At 40.7% G+C, this 18,473-nt stretch overlaps 2 protein-coding genes across 2 annotated transcripts in view; both read right to left on the bottom strand.

The window, feature by feature from the left end:
• The window catches only part of kti12 (KTI12 chromatin associated homolog), a 418,740-nt gene that overhangs the window by 71,257 nt on the left and 329,010 nt on the right, over nt 1–18,473 (bottom strand). The gene's annotated exons all lie outside the window — the stretch shown is intronic.
• The window catches only part of reln (reelin), a 514,851-nt gene that overhangs the window by 270,907 nt on the left and 225,471 nt on the right, over nt 1–18,473 (bottom strand). Inside the window, exon 16 of the mRNA XM_083552560.1 lies at nt 18,197–18,306. Within this exon, the coding sequence (XP_083408686.1) occupies nt 18,197–18,306 (110 nt within the window). The remainder of the gene's footprint in view (nt 1–18,196; nt 18,307–18,473) is intronic.

Here is an 18,473-nt window from a genome sequence, read left to right as displayed (position 1 = left end):
AGACAAATAACTGATCTCCCAAATTAAGATCAATGTATGAATTTTAAAAAGAATATATGAAATGATAAATAAACACTAAGCGTTACTGGCCTTTGGGGGGGGGGGGGGGGGGGTTACCTATAACTGCTACAGACAATGCCTTCAATATAAAAGTGAGTAAGCCCTGCGCACAATTCACACCTCAAGTGAGACTGAACCCACCCTTAATTAATCATTAGATAGAACTAATAAGCACAGACCAACACTCTAGAATCAACTGAGATAAGTAAATATACAAAGTTAGAATCCTACCTTACCAGAAGAGAGTAGATTCACAATAGAGCTAAAGCACACTGATGATCTAAAGCACACTGATGATCTATAGCCATAAACTGTGAGTGTAGGGAAAGAGGGGCCTTATAAAGGGGACAGGTAAATGGAGGACAGGTGTAGGTCATTAGTAGGAGGGAGAAGCTGAGCGAGAGTGTTGAGTGTTGGAGGGAGGCATGACTGGTGGCTCTCTGACATTACCCCCTCCTCAGGGGCTCCCCACCCGTGACCTCGGGGTGCAGGACGGTCAAGGTGTTTGAGGTGAAACTCCTCCAGGAGGGCCGGGTCCAGGACGTCTTGTCATGGGATCCATGAGCGCTCCTCTGGTCCATACCCTTCCCAGTCAATGAAGTATTCTAGGGTGGAGCCTTGGCGTCATAATTCCAGAATCTCTCAGACGGAGTCAAGTCAAGTCAAGTTTATTTGTATAGCGCTTTTCACAACAGACATTGTCTCAAAGCAGCTTTACACAAATCAACAGTTAAGGTGAATGGTGTGAATTTGTCCCTGATGAGCAAGCCGCTGGCGACTGTGGCAAGGAAAAACTCCCTTAGATGGAGTAAACGGAGGGTTGGTCCAGGACGTCAGGGGGAGGTGGATCGATGGTGGCTCCAGGGTTCTCTGTGGCAGGGGGAGAGAAGGGTTTTAGGAGTGACACATGAAAGGTAGGGTGGATGCGGTACCTGGGGAGGAAAGTCTTCATTGATCCACCGCAGAATCTTAAATGGCCTGATGAAATGTGGGCTGAGCTTCCTACAGAACAGTTGGAGGCGCAAATCTTGTGTAGATAACCACACCTTGTCTGCTGGTTGGTAAGGAGGTGCCTCTGCTCTTCGGGAATCTGCAAACCTCTTTGTGGTTCTGAGGGCTCTTTGGCGCTGGGTATGTGCCGACTCCCAAACTCTCTCGCTCTCCCAAGAAGCAGTAAACCACCGCGTGGATGTTTGAAGGTTCATCTGTCCAGGGGAACAGTGAAGATTGGAAGCCAAGCACACACTGGAATGGGGTCAAGCCGGTGGCTTCTTGGCACAGGGAATTCTGTGTGTACACAGCCCACGGAAGAAAAACCAGTTTCAACTCGTCTGTTTCTGGTGGCAGTAGTATCAGAGGTAGCATCCCAGCTCCTGTATCTTTTGCTCTGTCTGGCCATTAGTCTGTGGGTGATAGCCAGAAGAGAGGTTAAAAGTAACACAGAGGAGCTTGAAAAACGCCTTCCATACGTGGGACATGAACTGAGGACCCCGGTCTGACTCTCTTTTTTCCCGGGATGCCAAATTTTCAAAACACGATCCACAGCTACTAGGATGCAGGTGTTACCATCAAAATTTGGCAGATCCGTGTCAAAGTCTATACCCAGATGGGACCCAGGTTGTTGTGGGGTCGGTAGGGAAAGCAGTTTTCCTGCTGGTAAGTGGTGTAGTGTTAGACATGGCACAGACAGAGCAGCCTCGGACATGTCTCTGATCATTCCGGGCCACCAGTAGCATGATCAGATCACCTGGAGTGTCTGTCTCCTACCCGGGTGGCTGGAACCTGGGGCCTCATTGATAGACTTCAACAGGAGTTGACGGCAAGTCCTTGGAACAAAAGTCCTCCCCTCAGGGGCAGTGGGGTCGGTTCTTCACAGGTTGCCGTTCGGATCTCCTCATCCAAATTCCACATGATAGGGCTGAGGATGAGATTGGGTGGAATGATCAGGGCATCTGCTTTCCCATTCTTGGAGCATGGACAATATGTGATCGTGTAGTGAAAGCGGCTGAAGAATAACAGCCATCTGGCCTGCCGGGTGGTTAAGGCGTTTAGCTTCCCAAAGGTATTCAAGGTTCTTGTGATCAGTAAACACTGAACAGATGCGCCACCCCTTCCAACCAGTGCCGCCACTCCTTCTAGTTTGATAGCCAGGAGTTCTCAATTTCCGATGTCATACTTGTGTTTTGCAAGAGAGAGTTTCTTTGAAAAGAAGGCACAGGGTTGCAGGTGTGTAGGGTTACCCGTATGTTGGGATAAGGCGGCCCTGTGCCTGTGGAGGAGGCATCCACCTCCACTATGAAAGGGAGCTGGGAATCTGGGTGTCTTAGGAGAGGGGCAGTACTGAACCTCTTTTTGAGCTCAAGGAAGGCTTCCACTCGTTGCCCTTGCACATACGCACCAAGTGGTTATAAGGGGGTAGGTAAGTGGCAGCCTGCTTGCTGAATACATCCATGAGCGAACGGTACTCAGGAGGATCCTCCACTTTCTTGTGGGTCTCAGGACTATTAAATAGTGTTGATGCTAGAGAGATTAGGACCGGGCGTGGTTGGGGCAGGTGGTGCAGGCAGTGGTTCCGGCACTGTTGGCTCCACTTTAGGATGTCATATGGGTTCCAGGAGAATCTAGGGGAGTGTCCTGAGAGCCAGGGACACCCGAGAATGATGCTGGTGGTGAAATGTTTGAGGACCAAGAACCTGATCTCTTCTCGATGGAACAATCCCACTTGGAGGATGACCACAGGAGCACAATATTTCACCCAACCACACCTAACAGTTTCCCCTGGATTGTCTAGATTGCAAACTCCCGAGTCCCTCTCTCATGGGCCAGCTGGAGGTGCACTAGACACATACACAGTCTTGGGAAATGAAATTTCCCACGGAGCCCGAATCTATAAGGGCCAAAACCACAAGTGATAGCATGGGGGTTATGATTACTGGTAGTTTGGATAAGTGGGCGATCTCAGAGGTGAGGTCTACAGTACTTACCAACAGGTATGGAGGTCGGGCAGGACACTGGTAAATAAAGTGACCTGTATCACCACAATATGTGTGAATAAAGTGACATGTATCACCACAAGGTGACGCACTCTCTCTCCTTTTTTCGTTAGCCGTTGGGACCCGATCAGCATCGGTTCCAGTTCTGGGATGGAAGGGATAGTGGTCCGAAGTTTTGGTTCAGCCTCCAGGGATTGACAGGCAGCCAGCCACTGGGAGATGCGTTTGGATCTTTGGATAAATGCCGCAAGACCCAGTGCGTTGTCATATATTGCCATTGCCATCTTGATATATTTTAAAACCCCTGATGATATGCGCCAAGGAGAGCGATTTCATTTCAACCGCTAGTGGCGGCTAGGGAGGCTATACTCTGTAAGTGTAGAAGACCCTTGGCGCAGACAGAAGAGTTGGTCTGCCATGGTGAGGGCCCCGGTGGCTATGCAGAATAACTTCCGTGAAAAGACTGGTGAAGAGCGAATATGAGGTGGTAAGGGCACAATTGACGCTTCATATCACTCTCACCCATGACAAAGCCTAAATGTACCTAAATTTTCCAAAATGGTAGTTATTAACCCCTAATTAATAAACCTGTCAGCTGCCAGCTTGTCCAACTACAGACCAGAGGTGGCAAAAGTACACACATCCTTTACTTAAGTAGAAGTACAGATACCCATGTTTTAAAATACTCGGGTAAAAGTTGAAGTACTGATTAAACTTTTTTTACTCAAGTGAAAGTAAAAAAGTTATGTACATGTATTTAAGTAAAAAATAGTTATTACTTTTACCTGTTTTAGTCGTAACTGGACCTCATATTAGATATCTATCTATCTATCTATCTATCTATCTATCTATCTATCTATCTATCTATCTATCTATCTATCTATCTATCTATCTATCTATTTATCTATCTATCTATCTATCTATCTATCTATCTATCTATCTATCTATCTATCTATCTATCTATTGTCTTATTGTCATTGCATTGTACAGGTACACAGCAACGAAATGCAGTTGTCATCTACCAGAATTGCAAAAAGTAACAATCGTGCAAATATTGAAGATAAATATGTAGCATATGTACAGCATGTGAATAAATATAAAGGCTATAGCAGTGCAGAGATGTGTGGACATCATTAAGAAGTACAGATAGATGTTCTAAGGCTTTTGCATTGAAGAGGAAATGTGCAGAAGTGGAAGGTTTTAATATGGCATTTAAGAAATGTGCAAGCTAAATGAATAAGTTTACTATAAGTTTATACAGTGAGGAAAATAAGTATTCGAACACCCTGCTATTTTGCAAGTTCTCCCACTTAGAAATCATGGAGGGGTCTGAAATTGTCATTCGTAGGTGCATGTCCACTGTGAGAGACATAATCTAAAAAAAATAAAAAAAAATCCAGAAATCACAATGTATGATTTTTTAACTATTTATTTGTATGATACAGCTGCAAATAAGTATTTGAACACCTGAGAAAGTCAATGTTAATATTTGGTACAGTAGCCTTTGTTTGCAATTACAGGGGTTAAATGTTTCCTGTAGTTTTGCACCAGGTTTGCACACACTGCAGGAGGGATTTTGGCCCACTCCTCCACACAGATCTTCTCTAGATCAGTCAGGTTTCTGGCCTGTCGCTGACACAGAGTTTGAGCTCCCACCAAATATTCTCTATTGGGTTTAGGTCTGGAGACTGGCTAGGCCATGCCAGAACCTTGATATGCTTCTTACAGAGCCACTCCTTGGTTATCCTGGCTGTGTGCTTCGGGTCATTGTCATGTTGGAAGACCCAGCCTCGACCCATCTTCAACGCTCTAACTGAGGGAAGGAGGTTGTTCCCCAAAATATCGCAAAACATGGCCCCGGTCATCCTCTCCTTAATACAGTGCAGTCGCCCTGTCCCATGTGCAGAAAAACACCCCCAAAGCATGATGCTACCACCCCCATGCTTCACAGTAGGAATGGTGTTCTTGGGATGGTACTCATCATTCTTTTTCCTCCAAACGACCCAAAAGTTCTATTTTGGTCTCATTTGACCACATGACTTTCTCCTATGACTCCTCTGGATCATCCAAATGGTCATTGGCAAACTTAAGAAGTGCCTGGACATGTGCTGGTTTAATCAGGGGAACCTTCCGTGCCATGCATGATTTCAAACCATGACGTCTTAGTGTATTACCAACAGTAACCTTGGAAACGGTGGTCCCAGCTCTTTTCAGGTCATTGACCAGCTCCTCCCATGTAGTTCTGGGCTGATTTCTCACCTTCCTTAGGATCATTGAGATCCCACGAGGTGAGATCTTGCATGGAGCCCCAGTCCTAGGGAGATTGACAGTCATGTTTAGCTTCTTCCATTTTCTAATGATTGCTCCAACAGTGGACCTTTTTTCACCAAGCTGCTTGGCAAATTCCCCGTAGCCCTTTCCAGCCTTGTGGAGGTGTACAATTTTGTCTCTAGTGTCTTTGGACAGCTCTTTGATCTTGGCCATGTTAGTAGTTGGATTCTTACAGATTGTATGGAGTGGCCAGGTGTCTTTATGCAGCTAACGACCTCAAACAGGTGCATCTAATTTAGGATAATAAATGTAGTGGAGGTGGACATTTTAAAGGCAGACTAACAGGTCTTTGAGAGTCAGAATTCCAGCTGATAGACAGGTGTTCAAATACTTATTTGCAGCTGTATCATACAAATAAATAGTTAAAAAATCATATATTGTGATTTCTGGATTTTTTTTTTTTAGATTATGTCTCTCACAGTGGACATGCACCTACAATGACAATTTCAGACCCCTCCATGATTTCTGAGTGGGAGAACTTGCAAAATAGCAGGGTGTTCAAATACTTATTTTCCTCACTGTATATACGCACACATTATATATGTTTATATTATATTATACATTATACATTACATATATGCATGAATGTGAAACGTTGGGCAGAATGTACAGTAAGGATATAAAGAAATAAAGATACATATAGATAAAAATAGTGCAGATGTAATGAGGAGTATTAATATAGGAGTATTAATATATGGTACATTTCTATCTGTTCTAAATGTACCATATATGAATACTTCCTGTTTTTAATACTTTTAAGCAACATGGACATGGAGAAATATTGATGCAACATAGAGCATGAATACAAACAATTATTGTAAATGATTAAAAGTAATAATGGTGGTTTAAACGTAAATCATCAGCGTAATCGTAAACGTAAAATACGTAAATCATCAGGACACCAAACGGAACCTTTTCTACCGTAATTTCCGGACTATTAAGCGCACCCATATATAAGCCGCACCCACTGAATTTTACAAATATTATTTTGAACATAAATAAGCCGCACCTGTCTATAAGCCACAGTGTAGCATTAGAGCCCTCGCAGTGGGGCGAATGGGTGACGACTCGGCGGCATACTCGCAAAGCCAAAGCTAACGATAAGGCTCGCCCACGGGAGCACCATTCCTCTCCGCTTCACGTGTCCAACAGGTTTGCTCTCCTCACCTAAGTGAAGCACCCGCTGAGAAACCTGAAAGAGCTCTGTTTTCAGGAGACTCCATTCTGAGGCACGTGAAATTAGCTAGACCTTTAGGGGCACCAGCAGCACAGGTCATGTGTATACTGGGAGCCAGGGCACCAGACATAGCAGGTCAGCTTAGATTCTTAGGAAAGCACAGGTTCTCTAAGATAGTTTTTCACACAGGAGCTAATGATATACGCCTTCGACAGTCAGAGGTTACTAAGAGTAATATTATAGAGGTGTGTAAATTAGCGAAGGCAATGTCCGATGCTGTAATATGCTCGGCCCCATCCCAATGCGACGTGGCGATGTAGCCTACAGCAGGTTATGGTCGCTGAACTGCTGGATGTCCGAGTGGTGCTCCAAAAACAATGTGGGCTTCATTAATAATTGGAGCATTTTTGAGGGCAAGGCTGGCCTGTTAGGGCGGGATGGTGTCCAACCCACTCGGTAAGGTGCTGCTCTCATTTCTTGTAGTATAGGTCATAGTCTCAGAACAGCACTACTTAACAAGTGACTGTCTAGAGCCAAGGCCAGGGAGCAGACAGACAGGCTAAACTGAACGTCTGCTAGCTGCACAGAGTCGTCACTCAGGATCGACGAAATTGAGACTGTGTCTGTCCCCCGAGCGAAACCAAAATATAGGAATTCTCAGAAAGTCTGTTTTAGTAACCTGATTAACATTAAATTAAATAGGACTGAACGCACAGCCAGCACCTCTGATCTAAAGATAGGATTGCTGAATATTAGATCTCTCACGTCTAAAGCGCTTACTATAAACTAAATTATTACCGACCAGGAGTTTAAAATATTGTGTTTAACAGAAACATAGATTAAACCGAATTAATATTTTGCATTAAATGAAGCGAGTCCTCCTGGGTATAGCTACATACACCAACCCCGTCTAAATGGCAGAGGAGGCGGAGTCGCAGCTATTTATAATAATAATCTAAGCGTCACACAAAAGACTAAACACAAATGTAAAACATTTGTAGTTCTTTACACCAACATAAAATATTCAGTGTCTGAAAGCAGGTCCAGTCAGTCAATTCCACTAATTATTATTTATAGACCCCCAGGGCCCTACTCTGATTTTCTCATAGAATTTGCAGATTTCATCACAAATTTAGCTACTTCTCTAGACAAAGCATTAATTGTTGGTGATTTGAACATTCATTTTGATAATCAGGAAGACTCCTTAAGAGCAGCTGTTGTGTCCATTCTAGATTCATTCGGAATTAATCAGAATGTTATAGGACCCACTCATAGTGGTGGACACACTCTCGATTTGTTGTTAACATTTGGATAAAAAAAAAAAAACGTAGTCATAATTCCACAGTCTGAAGCTATTTCAGACCATTATCTCATCTCTTTTAAAATTTGCCTCAGTCATTGCATTACTACTTCACCACGTTATCGTGTTAAGCGTACTTTTACGTCAGCTACAGCAGCGCGTTTTATTAACAATCTTCCAGAAATTACGATATTAGATAGATCTCCGTCTGACCCTGCAGAGCTCGACTGGGCCACTAAACACCTAGAATCAACATTACGTTATACCCTAGATGATGTAGCTCCCCTTAAGACCAAAATGATCAGGGAGAAAAAATTAGCACAGTGGTATAATGATCATACACGCACCTTAAAACAGACCACTCGAAAATTAGAACGGAAATGGCGTCAAACAAAATTAACAGTATTTCAAATAGCATGGAAGAAGAGCCTCCTAATTTATAGAAAATCTCTTAGTGCTGCTAGATCAGCATATTTCTCCACCCTCATAGAAAATAACAAGCATAATCCTAGATTTCTATTCAGCACGGTAGCAAAATTAACAGGGAATAAAAGCACTGCACTCACATGCACACCATCAATAGGTACTAATGATTTCATGAACTTTTTTAATAATAAAATTGAAAACATCAGGCAAAAAATCCAGAAGGTTAATATAAATCCAAATTATTTTACAAGTAACCCTGTAGACAGCAGTGTAATTATAACAGACAATCAATTACAACGTTTTATACCTATTCACGAGAATGACTTAATTTCATTAATTTCCTCATCAAAATCATCAACCTGCATTCTCGATCCCTTGCCTACAAGTTTCTTTAAACAGATAATTCCAGAGGTAATTGAACCTGTTTTAAAAATAATAAACTCTTCCATTAGCACTGGTTTTGTACCAAAATCCTTCAAACTGGCAGTTATCCACCCCCTAATTAAGAAACCTGACCTTGACCCATGTCAGCTGTCCAACTACAGACCAATATCAAATCTCCCCTTCATAGCCAAAATTTTAGAAAAGGTTGTAGCACAGCAGTTATGCTCACACCTACTTATGAATAAAATTTTTGAAATGTATCAGTCAGGATTTCGGCCTCATCATAGCACAGAGACGGCGCTAGTTAAGGTGGTAAATGACCTGTTATTGGCCTCTGATCAGGGTTTTGTCTCCTTACTTGTTTTGCTCGACCTTAGTGCAGCTTTTGACACCATTGATCACACTATACTACTTGCTAGACTTGAGAACGTTGTTGGAATAAAGGGAACAGCTCTCTCTTGGCTCAGGTCTTATTTGACTGATCGCTATCAGTTTGTTGATGTAAATGGTAAGTTCTCCACACTCTCTGAGGTAAAGTTTGGTGTTCCTCAAGGATCTGTCTTAGGCCCTCTGCTTTTCTCTTTATATATGCTGCCTCTTGTTGAAATTATTCATAAACATGGTATTAGATTCCATTGCTATGCTGATGATACACAGCTGTATATTTCAGCAAAGCCAGATGAGAGAGATCAGCTTAACAATGTTGAAAAATGTGTAAAGGACATTAGACAGTGGATGCTCGATAACTTTCTTCTGCTAAACTCAGATAAGACGGAAGTACTTTTACTAGGACCACATGCAGCTAGAAGCAAACTTTCCGATTACGTGGCATCTCTGGATGGTGTTTCTGTTTCAGCGTTTACGGCTGTCAAAGACCTTGGTGTGATTATTGACCCGAGTCTTTCCTTTGAGGCTCACGTGAATAATATTACCAGGATTGCCTTCTTTCACCTCAGAAATATTGCTAAAATTAAAAAATATGATGTCGTTACAGGATGCAGAAAAACTAGTTCATGCTTTTGTTACTTCTAGATTAGACTACTGTAACGCTTTACTGTCTGGGTGTGCGAGTAGGTGCATAAATAAGCTTCAGTTAGTTCAGAATGCAGCAGCAAGAGTCCTCACTAGATCTAGGAAATATGACCACATCACCCCTGTATTAATCAGTCTACACTGGCTCCCAATCAAATCTCGCATTGATTATAAAATACTACTACTGACTTATAAAGCACTTAACGGTCTCGCACTGCCGTATCTGAGTGAACTTCTGTACCAGTATGATCCTCCACGCCTACTTAGATCAAAAGGTGCTGGCTATCTGTTGGTTCCTCCAATAATGAAGATTACAGCAGGGGGCAGATCTTTCTCTTATAAAGCCCCGCAGTTATGGAACAGCCTTCCTATCAGTGTTCGGGACTCAGACACAGTCTCAGTGTTTAAGTCGAGGTTGAAAACATATTTATTCAGTCAAGCCTTTAATCAGTAGATTTTTTCTCAGGTAAAGGCTCAGATCTGGAGGGAACATGGATATAGAGTGTTTGGTGAACTGAGATATTTGTATGCTGTGGTCCCCTCACATTCACGCGTTCACTCAGGTTTGTTGACGGTGGTGTGGTGGGTCGTCTCTTATCCCAGAGATCCCTCATGTCTGTGTTGCCTTCTGGTTCTCCCTTTTAGTTATGCTGCCATAGCGAGTCTTGCCGGAGTCCAAACTGCACAGTGACTTTAACTCTCTTGCAACAATAGGTACACTTAATAATCCACATCCTTCTCTTCCTGTCAACCTCTTTTCTCTCTCTCTCTCTCTCTCTCTCTCTCTCTCTCTCTCTCTCTCTCTCTCTCTCGGTCGAGTTAAACATGCTCCTGAGGCTCCAGTGACCACTATTCCTGCCCCTCTCCCCTCCGTGGATCTTCCCACTTCATCCAGGCCTGCCTCTGGATAGTGTTCTCTTTGACTGGAGGCCACTCTGTGCAGCTGGGGTAGGTTTGTCATCAACGCCTTGGGTGGTTCCATAAAATTCCGGAGTAAGAACGGGAGCTTTGAGGATGGATTGGACTGTAGTTGATGTCAACAGTCTCCTACACTGACTCAGGAATACATTTCACTTTTGATCATCATCACTGTACCCCGCAACATTGTATATCTGCCACAAATGGACATTCGGTGTAACTCAGATGAGGATGGGTTCCCTCTTGAGTCTGGTTCCTCTCAAGGTTTCTTCCTTATGCCATCTCAGGGAGTTTTTCCTTGCCACAGTCGCCACCGGCTTGCTCATCAGGGACAAACTTACTCATAAAGAAAATATTCATTTTTAATCACCGCATTATCTGTGTAAAGCTGCTTTGAGACAATGTTCATTGTTAAAAGCGCTATACAAATAAAAATGAATTGAATGAATTGAATTGAATTGTGTCTAACTGAAGTGTCTACACTGAAACTAATGAACTTCACGGTGTAACAGGTGAAATATTTTGTGGCTCCTTTAAGAGCAGAGCGGCATTTTGGGAATAGCCTGCCGCCGCATTTTTTCCGGTATTACTGCATCAGTGCAAGACCGAGAAATATGTCCTTATTCTTTTCTGATACTCATTTCCAAGTTTCTTTGACTAACCCGTAACACTGTTGCCAAGAAAAATAAAAATGCACGAGTTTTGGAAACCTGTCTGTGCTTATATGATTTCTGTTGCAACTGGAGTTAGAAAGCTATCCCTTGACCCTGATACAACGCGTTACAATGGCTTGTATCTAAACAGTAGTCTACCAAGAAAGTCATTGTTCTCTTTCTTCCTCCTTCCTTTCACAACTATTTCTCTCAAGAGTTTATCTTTTGGCATCGGCGTGCGTTTAAAAATCTCCATCAGTTAAGTTTTTCTCCTGATGCCGTGCAGCTCAGAACACAGGTGAGGTGCGTTTTTTCATTTCCGTTCGGAAATTTCATTGGTCTAATGTTATGTCGCTCAGTTTTTTGTCTTGAAGTTTGTGAAACCGGGAAAACCCAGGAAAAACCCATAAATTAGCCGCTTCGTTGTTTTTAGACGCGGGGTTCAAAACGTGGGAAAAAAGTAGCGGCTTATAGTCCAAAAAATCTGGTATGTTTCCACACAGACAGTTAATGAGGTGATACCGGAGAAACTACATCTCTTCAAGTCAAGTCAAGAAGCTTTTATCATAATCATATACATTTTACAGATTCGAATGATGTATTGTTCTTATCTGTACGATCAATAAAGACAGTAATTTAAATTTGTTTCGCCATTATGAGGGAAAAACCGTCAAAACGCCACCCAGAGGGTTAATTGTGTGAATCATGGTGGATTTGGTGTTTGATTTAAGACTTAAATAAAACTAATGTTGACTGATTAAAAATATTTTTCTGTAGAGTTTATTTATTTATTTTATATCTAAGTAAAGAAAGGACGTTGTATATATAATATAATATAATATAATATAATATATATATATATATATATATATATATATATATATATATATATATATATTTAACCGAATTAAAAATGTCCTTACCTAAGGAATGTGTCCAGGCTAAACATCCACATATAGAACACAAGCAGAGAAAAGATGATGATGATGATGATGATGATAATGATGATCAGGAATGTCTCTGTTCTCAGTCATGTTTACATCGATGACTCCCTCTGTCTCATCCATTTTAGCTTTACTTCTTGTTGCTTTCTGCTTGCTCATTTTTAGCTTCGTAAACTAGTCTACATCTGTGGTGAGTGAGAGTCAGGATATTATACACCAGTGGATTGAAAAAGACGCACAATGACAGGAAATCGGTTGGTGGGCTGAAATCGGCACGCAGTGAAAATAAAAAATATTGACATTTCACCAAATCAATCAATTAAAACTAAAGTAACGAGTCTGTTTTAAAAATTTAAGAAGTAAAAAGTACAGATATTTGTGTAAAAATGTAATGAGAAAAGTAAAAAGTTGTCTGAAAAATAAATAGTGAAGTAAAGTACCGATACCAAAAAAATCTACTTAAGTACAGTAACCATGTATTTGTACTTCGTTACTTCCCACCTCTGCTACAGACTAATATCAAACCTCCTCTTTATCTCCAAGATTTTAGAAAAGTCTCTAGCAAAACAGTTAAAGTAAGCTTACAACTACTTAGGAATAAAAAATGTTAAATGTATCAGTCAGGATTTAGGCCTCATAGCACAGAGGAAGCGCTGGTAAAACTGATTAATTACCTATTATTGGCTTCTTATCAGGATTTTGTGTCCTTCCTTGTTTTGCTCGACCCTAGTGCAGCTTCTGACACCATTGATCACACTCTCCTCCTTGCTGGACTAGAAAATTTTGTTGGCATGAAGGGAACAGATTTTTCTTGGCTTAGATCTCATTTGACTTATTGCCATAAGTTTGTTGATGTAAATGTAAGTTCTCTAAACTCTTTTTCTGCAAGGATTTGTCTTAGGCCCACTGCTTTTCTCTTTATATATGCTGCCTCTGGGTAAAATTATACATAAACATGGTATTAGCTTTCATTGCTATGCTGATGATACACAGTTGTGTATATACAGTTGTATATTTCAGCAAAGCCAGATGAGAGAGATTATTTAAAAAATGTTGAGGAGTGTGTAAAGGACATTAGACAGTGGATGCTTGATAACTTCCTTCTGACTGACTCGGCTAAGACTTTTACTAGGACTATACATGCAGCTAGAACTAAACTTTCCGATTATGTAGCATCTCTGGATGTTGTTTCTGTCTCAATGTGAACAGCAGTCAAAGACTTTTGTGTGATAATTGACCCTAGTCTGTCGTTTAAGGCTCATGTGAATAATATTACCAGGATAACCTTCTTTTACCTTAGAAATATTGCAAAAATTATAATGTCGTTACAATATAATATCAGTACAGGATGCAGATATATAACTAGTTTATGCCATTTTTACATTTAGATTAGACTATTTTAATGCTTTACTGTCTGGGTGTTCGAGTAATTGCATAAATAAACTTCAGTTAGTCCATAATGCAGCTGCAAGTGTCCCTACAAGATCTAAAAAATATGACCACATCACCCCTGTTTTAATCAGTCTACACTGGCTACCAATTAAATCTGGCATTGCTAATAAAATACTACTACTGATTTGTTAAGCATTTAACGATCTTGCACCACAATATCTGAGTGAACTTGTGTACCCCCACGGCTACAAAGGTGCATGCTATTTTTATTTTTATTTTTTAACAAAGCCCCACAGTTAGTTACAGCCTCCCAATTAGTGTTCGGGACTCTGTGTTCATGACAAGGATGAAAACATATTTATTTAGTCAAGCATTTTATCGGTAGGTTTTTCTTAGGTAAAGGAGCAGATCTGGGGGAATCATGGATATAGTGAATCATAGAGTGTTCGGTTAACTGGGATATTTGTATTCTGTCATCTCCTTACTCTCACGCATTCACTCAGGTTTTTTGACAGTGATGTAGTGGGCCATCTCTTATCTCAGAGATCCCTCATGTCTGTGTTAGCACAGTGTTCTTAACTTTTATACAACAATAAGGATACTTAATAATTCTTTCTTTCCTTGCCCCCCCCTCTCTCTCTCTCTTTAGGTAAACATGCTCCTGAGGTACCAGTGACCACTGTTCCTTCTCCTCTCCTCTTTTCTCCTCGGATCTGTCAGCTTTGTCTCTGCCTGCCTGTGGATGGTGTTCTCTTCTTTTCGAGGCCAGTCTGTGGGGATGGGGATGTTTCTCATAAACGGCCTGGGGATCCATACAATTACAGAGTAACACAAGCTATGAGGATGGATTTGGACTGAACTTGATTTCAACAGTCTGCTACATTGACTCAGGTCTACGGTTTGCATTTGATTACCATTACTGCACCTTAAAATCATAATAAATGGACATTCAGTGCCACCCAGATGAGGATGGGTTCCCTCTTAAGGTCTGGTTGCTCTCAAGGTTTCTTCTTTATGCCATCTCAGAGTTTATCCTTGCCACAGTCTCCACCAGCTTGCTCTTATAATAAATGAATATAATGATATCAATCTTATTCATTTATTTATCACCACATCATTTGTGTAAAGCTGCTTTGAGACATGTCCATTATAAAAAGCGCTATACAAATAAAAAATAATTTAATTTAATTGAACCTGCCTGTGACCGTGATGCCCCCCTCCAGATACACTGAATGACTTCTACACCTGGGGTGAGGTGCAGAACAATGTGGTGGCAAGGAAGACCACACCTCTTCCTAACATCCAGGTGCTTTGTCTAACCAAGGCTGAAGTGACAAATCTTTATGCAGAGTTAACCCACAGAAGTCTGCTGGACCAGACTACATTCTAGGCAGATTGCTCAGGGAATGTGCAGAACAGCTAGCAAATGTCTTTACTGATATCTTCAACATCTTCCTGAGCAGCACCGTTGTTCATACATGCCTCAAGACAACAACCATTGTCCCCATGCCAAATAATTCTACAGTCTCCTGCCTCGATCACTCTCGTCCCATCACACTCACAGCCATCCTAATGAAGTGCTTTAACCTCTTAGGCTTCTGGGTCACGTGAGCGCAACAAATCGCCAATTGTTCTCAGGTGTTAATGTTTAGCAATAGAATAAATAAATAGGGAGAAGCGTAACCATGACTAACTATACATCATTCTAAAGCTCAAAGACTCGAGCAGCGATTTCAGATCAGTGTTTTTTAATGGAAAACGTATAACGAATGTATTTGCTGAATGTGTGTAAGCAGTACACAACAACAACATGCATAAAAAAACTGCACTTCTTACATTATTATTGTAATAACGAGTCACAAACACATCCACTGCTGCTAATCCCAGTTTATTAGGAAAGAAAAGGGTCCAGTGAACAACATGCTGTAAAGCATTTTTGCTTCAAACAAACAACAGTGTTGTAATTTAGATGTTTATTCCTTTGTTTACATCACAGAACTTCGGCTGGTGTTTGTGTTTTATATATTTCCGAATAACTTTCACATAAAAAAACCATCTTGCTGGTAAAAAAAAAAACCCAAATATGGCTGGTAGAATATAGTGGTACAAAATGGTTGAGACCACAAAAAAAAAAAATAATAATAATAAAAAAGTAAAAGAGTATAAATCTTTGGTTGAGTCTCTACTCTCTCTGCAGGTGTCATGTTTTTTTTATGCGCCGCCTCTCATTTCAAACCTTCTCTTTCCAGCCAGTAGCATTATGGAAACAAAATGACTGATGGACAATGTAGCCAATAAGTGCAGAATTCTAACGATATATGGGAGGATTTTATTCCCCACATGTGTAAATCTTAGGGTTACAACAAATCTCCCTTTATAGCTTTATACGATTTTATTGGTTTTATTGCCTGTTTGTTTTTGTAGGAGAAATGCTTGAAAAGTAAGTTTGTGTGTGTGTGTGTGTGTGTGTGTGTGTGTGTGTGTGTGTGTGTGTGTGTGTATTGTTGAGATTGGAATGGTCAGACATCAATATGAATGGCCATGGATGTAAAACAATAGATTGTCTGGCTACCTGGCCATCAATATGAATGCCAAATCAACATCAATAGCCCCAAACATGTATAACAAAAGCCTATAATGGTCAGTTATTCATTAATATGCAGACTTAGCAGGTGGCTCTCAAACAGGGAGAGGGAGAAAAGAATCAGACATAGTCTTAGATAAATGTTTGTAGGAATCTCATTTGTTATGATAATCTTCATAACATTTGAAATATAAACTCAGGAGACATGTGGCTTTCAACCCAGTACTTTTCTGGATTGCTCCAGGACTGATTTCATGTATTTATATATGAAATAAAAATAATGTTCAATGCAGGAAATGTATATCTATAGGACATTATCATCTATAACTTAATATCTATGTAGCCCACTTTTAACAGGAACTGTTAACATTTAAAGATAGGTTGGGCATTTCAGCAGTGAGTCCCAAAATCTGTGTCGAAGGCTAACAGGTTAAGAGGCTCGTCATGAGGCACATCAAGACCAAGCTACCACCCCCACTGAAGATCGTGCAGTTTGAGTGTCATCCAAAACATTCGCCAAGACCCTCCATCTGGCCCTCACCCACTTAGGCAAAAATAAGGACACATTTACAAATGCTGTTCATAGATTACAGTTCAGCTTTTACGAGTCAGCATACAGAGCACAGAAAGGAGGTGCAACAACTACCAATCTGGTGTAAAGCCAACAACATGTCTCTAAACGTTGACAAAACCAAAAAGATTAAATGTAATTCAATAATTTTTTATTTGTATAGCACTTTTAACAAGTACCATTGTATAAAAGCAGCTTTGCACAGATAATGTGGTGATAAAGAATGAATAAGATGTGCTTTATGTGTAAGTTTGTCACTGATGAGCAAATGGTGACTGTGGCAAGTAAAAACTTCCCAAGATGGTACAAGGAAGAAACCTTGAGAGGAACCAGACTCAAGAGGGAACCCATCCTCATCTGAAAGTCACCGAATGTCCATTTATTACAGATAATCCTGGTCACTCAACACCAGCACCATCACTAAGAAAGCCCAGCAGTGTCTCTACTTCCTAAGAAGGCTGAGGCATTTATCTTTTTTCCCCCACTCTCTGATGTTTCGATATGGATCTTGATGTAGAAATTTGACTAGGATTTTCAGGTGGGTTACCTTGTCCTGATCTATGTAGTTACTAGCAGCTCTGGAGTCTATGACCACAATCAATACAGAAAAAGCATACAAGTGCTGTATTTTTACATGTAACAGAATGGAGGTGAGATATGGCCTGGATTAGACTTAAAAGATTAGAAGCATGCATTTGAGCTTCCACTCATAGTTGGTTACTATGAAATAGTTTTGACTAGGAACATATTGTGCATTGTCTAAAGTAATGACCATGGTACTGCGATTAAAGCAGTCGTGCATTGGCTCAGGAGGGTGGTCTACTTATGGGGAAGCTCCCAGCTTGCAGGTGCTTCTGGGTAAAAAAAAGATTTTCCTTACAAAATGTGGCTAAAATGGTGTTGAATCCAAAAGCATGCATTGCCTCATAATAGAAACACAAGCCTCTCTTCAAACTCTGTAATAATCCAAAAATAAACAAACAACAACAAAATAGAATAACAATAACAGCCAAATGGCTTAGTAAAGGCAGATGTAGAAAACACACTCAGAGTGTTATTTGGGGAAGAGCTGGTAAGTGAAAGTCTCCTATAATGTATGTGTGGTAACTACTTTTGGGACCATGTCTATAGGCCACAAATTGTTTTGGGTCATACAAGTCTGTCATACATGGACCTGACATTTAGGTTTTAAGCATATTTCTCCAATATGTTTCTATTTGCTTTCCACTTGATTTTAGTGTTTGCTATATCCCATTAAAGATGGAAAAATATCTGATTACATTCTTGCATTACAAATACCTTTTTTTAACAGGGGTGTGTAGATGTTTTATGTCCTATGTATGTATGTATGTATGTATGTATGTATGTATGTAAAGTAATTTCCCCCTTAATAGCAAAATTATTAACATTCAGTAAAAATGCAGCATTTACCATCGTCAATGGCCCACATATTGCCAATCCCACTTCCAGTCTGTATCCAGCGAAACTGAGTGCTCTCTGTGAGGGCAGCATTGGGAAGAGCAAGAGAAATCCTTGTCCACCTACCCACATACACATGCATGAATATACAAGTAAAATGTTAACTAGAAAAAATGTACATAGCAATTTGTAAATGAACTAGATCTAATTTAAAATACAGGTGGAACACTGATATATTACAGTTTTAGCAATAACTAGAAGATTAGGTTCTGGAATCAGATCAAACTTA

Source organism: Silurus aristotelis, assembly GCF_946808225.1.
Source record: "Silurus aristotelis genome assembly, chromosome: 10".
Lineage (NCBI taxonomy): Eukaryota > Metazoa > Chordata > Actinopteri > Siluriformes > Siluridae > Silurus > Silurus aristotelis.
The sequence above is the reverse complement of the archived record's forward strand: the minus strand, read 5'-3'. Positions and strand labels throughout refer to the sequence as shown.